At 44.2% G+C, this 6000-nt stretch overlaps 1 protein-coding gene across 1 annotated transcript in view; it reads right to left on the reverse strand.

Moving 5' to 3' along the window:
* RALGAPA2 (Ral GTPase activating protein catalytic subunit alpha 2) overlaps positions 1 to 2435 on the reverse strand; it is a 421002-nt gene extending 418567 nt beyond the window's left edge. The window contains exon 1 of the mRNA XM_038744021.1: positions 2270 to 2435. Coding sequence (XP_038599949.1) covers positions 2270 to 2375 — 106 coding nt within the window. The 5' untranslated portion in view covers positions 2376 to 2435. The remainder of the gene's footprint in view (positions 1 to 2269) is intronic.
* Positions 2436 to 6000: the final 3565 nt, after the last annotated feature.

The raw sequence follows: 6000 nt of genomic DNA on the forward strand, positions 1-6000 counted from the left end.
CTTACTGTGTGCAGAGCACTGTACTAAGCGTTTAGGAAGCATTATTATTAATAATCATTCATTCAATAGTATTTATTGAGCACTTACTGTGTGCAGAGCACTGTACTAAGCGTTTGGGAAGCATTATTATTAATAATAATCATTCATTCAATAGTATTTATTGAGCACTTACCGTGTGCAGAGCACTGTACTAAACACTTGGGAAGTACAAGTCGGCAACAGATAGAGACGGTCCCTACCCAACAACGGGCTCACAGTCTAGAAGGGGGGGGGGCTGACAACAAAACGAAACATGTAGACAGGTGTCAAAACCTTTAGAATAAATAGAATTCTAGCTACATGCACATCATTAATAAAATAGAGTAGTATGCACAATAATAATAACGATGGCATGTTAAGTGCTTACTATGTGCAAAGTACTGTTCTAAGCGCTGGCGGGGGGGAAACAAGGTGATCAGGTTGTCCCACGTGGGGCTAACAGTCTTCATCCCCACTTTAATAATAATAATAATACCATTTGTTAAGTGCTTACTATGTGCGAAGCACTGTTCTAAGCGCTGGGTGGGGGAACACAAGGTGATCAGGTTGTCCCACGTGGGGCTCACAGTTTTCATCCCCATTTTCCAGATGAGGGAACTGAGGCCCAGAGAAGTGACTTGCCCAAGGTCACACAGCTGACAAGTGGCAGAGCCGGAATTAGAACCCACTACCTCTGACTCCTGAGCCCAGGCTCTTGCCACTGAGCCACTATTATTCATTCATTCATTCAATCGTATTTATTGAGTGCTTACTGTGTGCAAGTAACTTTTCTTGTAATCCTTAAAGCATTTGATGTTCTATTTATTCTATTTATTTTATTAGTATGTTTGGTTTTGTTCTCCGTCTCCCCCTTTTAGACTGTGAGCCCACTGTTGGGCAGGGACTGTCTCTATATGTTGCCAATTTGTACTTCCCAAGCGCTTAGTACAGTGCTCTGCACACAGTAAGCGCTCAATAAATACGATTGATGATGATGATGATGATGATGTGCAGAGCACTGGACTAGAGAAGCAGCGTACTAGAGAATTATTAGAGAAGCAGCGTGGCTCAGTGGAAAGAGCCCGAGCTTTGGAGTCAGAGGTCACGGGTTCAAATCCCAACTCCGCCAACTGTCAGCTGTGTGTCTTTGGGCAAGTCACTTTACTTCTCTGTGCCTCAGTGACCTCATCTGTAAAATAGGGATGAAGACTGTGAGCCCTCCGTGGGATAACCTGCTCACCTTGTAAACTTCCCAGCGCTTAGAACGGTGCTTTGCCCATAGTAAGCGCTTAATAAATGCCATTATTATTATTATCGTTACTAAGCGCTTGGTAAGTACAAGTTGGCAACATATAGAGACGGTCTTTTAGACTGTGAGTAGACTGTTGGGTAGGGACTGTCTCTATATGTTGCCAACTTGTACTTCCCAAGCGCTTAGTACAGTGCTCTGCACACAGTAAGCGCTCAATAAATACGATTGATTGATTGATTGATTGGTCCCTACCCAACAACGGGTTCACAGTCTAGAAGGGGGAGACAGAGTACAAAACCAAACATATTAACAAAATAAAATAAATAGAATAGACACGTACAAATAAAATAGAGTAATAAATAAGTACAAACATATGTACATATATACAGGTGCAGTGGGGGAGGGGAAGGAGGTAAGGGGGGGAGAGGAAGGTGGGGGAGGTTATAGTAAGTGCTTAATAAATGCCATCAATCAATCAATCGTATTGATTGAGCGCTTACTGTGTGCAGAGCACTGTACTAAGCGCTTGGGAAGTACAAGTCGGCAACATGTAGAGACGGTCCCTACCCAACAGCGGGCTCACAGTCTAAAAATCATTATTAGAAGCAGCGTGGCTCAGTGGAAAGAGCCCGGGCTTTGGAGTCAGCGGTCACGGGTTCAAATCCCGGCTCTGCCAGTTGCCAGCTGGGTGACCTTGGGCAAGTCACTTCTCTGGGCCTCAGTTACCCCATCTGTAAAATGGGGATGAAGGCTGCGAGCCCCCCATGAGACAACCTGATCACCTTGTAACCTCCCCAGCGCTTAGAACAGGGCTTGGCACGTAGTAAGCGCTTAATAAATGCCATTATTATTATTATTATTAGTTGGGGGGTGGGGGGGCCCTCCCCCCGCGGCCGGAAGTGGTCTCGCCCGCAGCCTTATTTCTAAAGGGGGGGAGGGGGGGAGCTGCCCCGCGCCCCATCCTCGTGCCCGCGCGCCCCCCGCGCGCCCCCCGCTCACCGAGCAGCGCCCGGAGGTGCTTGAGGCGGGTCAGCACGTCCTTCCTAGGGTCTAGCACCTTCTGGGTGGACTTCCTCGCGTCGCCGTGGCTCCTCCGGGAGAACATCCCGCCCGGGGTTGCAAGGTTGCAAGGGTTGCAAAGGTTGCAACGGCTGCAAAGGTTGCAAGGTTGCAAAGGTTGCAATGGTTGCAAGGGCTGCAAACGCTGCCAACCCTCCTCCTCTTTCTCCTCTTGCTGCTGCTACTGCTCGGGGCTCCGCGCCGGGGGTGGGGAAAGGGCGTCACCGCGGAACGGCCCAGCCCCGCGCGCACCACGTGGGACTCCCGGCCCCTCCCTCCAGAACTACATATCCCAGCATGCCTCCCTCCCCCCCGGGCCGGACGGCGCCTGCGCCCTGGGCGGCTTCGGCCTCTCCGCCTCCCGCCCCCGCCCTGACGGAGGGCCGCAAAGCCTATCGGGAATTGTAGTCCTCCCCCCGACTCTGCCAACGGCGGGGCGCCCTGAAACCGCCGTCCTCATTTGCCCCCGTCCGGCTCAGTTCCTTCCTTCATTCACTCATATTTATGGAGCACTTACTGTGTGCACAGCATTCATTCGTTCAATCGTACTTATTAAACGCTTATTACGTGCAGAGCATTCATTTATGCATTCCTTCAGTCGTATTTATTGAGCGCTTACTGTGTGCAGAGCATTCATTTATTCATTCCTTCAATCGTATTTATTGAGCGCTTACTGTGTGCAGAGCATTCATGCATTCCTTCAATCGTATTTATTGAACGCTTACTGTGTGCAGAGCATTCATTCGTTTAATCGTATTTATTGAGTGCTTACTGTGTGCAGAGCATTCATTCATTCGTTTAATCGTATTTATTGAGCGTTTACTGTGCGCAGAGCATTCATTCATTCGTTCAATCGTGTTTATTGAGCTCTTACTGTGTGCAGAGCATTCATTCCTTCATTCAATTGTATTTATTGAGCTCTTACTGTGTGCAGAGCATTCTCTCATTCGTTTAATTGTATTTATTGAGCATTTACTGTGTGCAGAGCATTCATTCATTCGTTTAATCGTATTTATTGAGCATTTACTGTGTGCAGAGCATTCATTCATTCATTCAATCGTATTTATTGAGCGCTTACTGTGTGCAGAGCATTCATTCCTTCTTTCAATCGTATTTATTGAGCGCTTACTGTGTGCAGAGCATTCATTCATTCATTTAATCGTATTTATTGAGCGCTTACTGTGTGCAGAGCATTCATTCATTCGTTCAATCGTGTTTATTGAGCGCTTACTATGTGCAGAGTATTCATTCATTCGTTTAATCGTATTTATTGAGCGCTTACTGTGTGCAGAGCATTCATTCATTCATTCGTTCAATCGTATTTATTGAGCGCTTACTGTGTGCAGAGCATTCATTCATTTGTTCAATCATATTTATTGAGCGTTTACCATGTGCAGAGCACACACTCATTCATTCGTTTAATCGTATTTATTGAGCGCTTACTGTGTGCAGAGCATTCATTCGTTTAATCATATTTATTGAGCGCTTAGTGTGTGCAGAGCATTCATTCATTCGTATAATCGTATTTATTGAGCGCTTACTGTGTGCAGAGCATTCATTCATTTAATCATATTTATTGAGCGCTTACTGTGTGCAGAGCATTCATTCATTCGTATAATCGTATTTATTGAGCGCTTACTGTGTGCAGAGCATTCATTCAATTGTTCAATCGTATTTATAGAGCGCTTACTGTGTGCAGAGCATTCATTCATTCGGTCAATCATATTTATTGAGCGCTTACTGTGTGCAGAGCATTCATTTGTTCAATCGTATTTATTGAGCGCTTACTATGTGCAGAGCATTCATTCATTCGTTTAATCATATTTATTGAGTGCTTACTGTGTGCAGAGCATTCATTCATTCATTCGTTCAATCGTATTTATTGAGCGCTTACTGTGTACAGAGCATTCATTCATTTAATCGTATTTATTGAGCGCTTACTCTATGTAGAGCAGTCATTCCTTCGTTCAATCATATTTACTGAGCGCTTACTGTGTGCAGAGCATTCATTCATTCATTCGATCGTATTTATTGAGCGTTTACCGTGTGCAGAGCACACATTCATTCATTCGTTTAATCGTATTTATTGAGCGCTTACTGTGTACAGAGCATTCATTCATTTAACCGTATTTATTGAGCGCTTACTGTGTGCAGAGCATTCATTCATTCGTATAATCGTATTTATTGAGCGCTTACTGTGTGCAGAGCATTCATTCATTTGTTCAATCGTATTTATAGAGCGCTTAATGTGTGCAGAGCATTCATTTATTCGGTCAATCATATTAATTGAGCGCTTACTGTGTGCAGAGCATTCATTCGTTTAATCGTATTTATTGAGCGCTTACTGAGCACAGAGTATTCATTCATTCACTCAAACGTATTTATTGAGCGCTTCCTGTGTGCAGAGCACTGTACTAAGTGCTTGGAAAGTACAATTCAGCAACAGATAGAGACAATCCCTACCCAACAATGGGCTCACGGTCTAGAAGGGGGAGACAGACAATAAAACAAAACAAGTAGACAGACATCAATACCATAGGCACCTGTATATATGTATATATGTTTGTACGGATTTATTACTCTATTTATTTATTCATTTTATTTGTGCATATTTATTCTATTTATTTTATTTTGTTAATACGTTTTTTGTTGTCTGTCTCCCCCTTCTAGACTGTGAGCCACACGTGTGGGACAACGCCTCTCCCCCTCCTCCCCCTCTCCATAGCCCCTGCCTTACCTCCTTCCCCTCCCCACAGCACCTGTATATCTGTATATATGTTTGTATGGATTTATTACTCTATTTATTTTATTTGTACCTATTCTATTTATTTTATTTTGTTAAGATGTTTTGTTTTGTTCTCTGTCTCCCCCTTCTAGACTGTGAGCCCACTGTTGGGTAGGGACTGTCTCTATATGTTGCCAACTTGTACTTCCCAAGCGCTTAGTACAGTGCTCTGCACAAAGTAAGTGCTCAATAAATACGATTGAATAAATGAATAGGCACCCCCGTCCTACACTGCAAGGTTCCAAGGTCATGGATTCGAATCCTGCTGCCATAGCTTGTCTGCTGGTGACTTTTGACTAGTCACTTCTCATCTCTTGACCTTATCCGCCCCTACTCCCTCCCTCTGCTTTACCCTCCCCACAGCTCTTATGTACATTTGTTCATATTTGTTACTCTATTTTATTAACAATGTGTATATAGCTATAATTCTATTTATCTATTTTGATGGTCTACTGTTTTGTCTACTTGTCTGCCTACTACTGTTGTCTGTTGCCTGTCTTGTTGTCAGCCTCTCTACTTGTTTTGTTTTTGTTGTCAGTCTCCCCCCTTCTAGACTGTGAGCCAGTTGTTGGGTAGGGACCGCCTCTATATGTTGCCGATTTATACTTTCCAAGCGCTCAGTAAAGTGTTCTGCACACATTAAGCGCTCAATAAATATGACTGAATGAATGAATCTGTAAAATGGGGGTTGAGACTGTGAACTCCACGTGGGACAGGGATTGTGTTCAACCCTTTGCTTGTATTCATTCATTCATTCATTCAATCAATCTTATTTATTGAGCGCTTACTGTGTGCAGAGCACTGTACTAAGCGTTTGGGAAGTAGAAATCAGCAACATATAGAGACGGTCCCTATCCAACAACGGGCTCACAGTCTAGAAGGGGGA

This window comes from Tachyglossus aculeatus, chromosome 1, assembly GCF_015852505.1.
Source record: "Tachyglossus aculeatus isolate mTacAcu1 chromosome 1, mTacAcu1.pri, whole genome shotgun sequence".
NCBI classification, from domain to species: domain Eukaryota; kingdom Metazoa; phylum Chordata; class Mammalia; order Monotremata; family Tachyglossidae; genus Tachyglossus; species Tachyglossus aculeatus.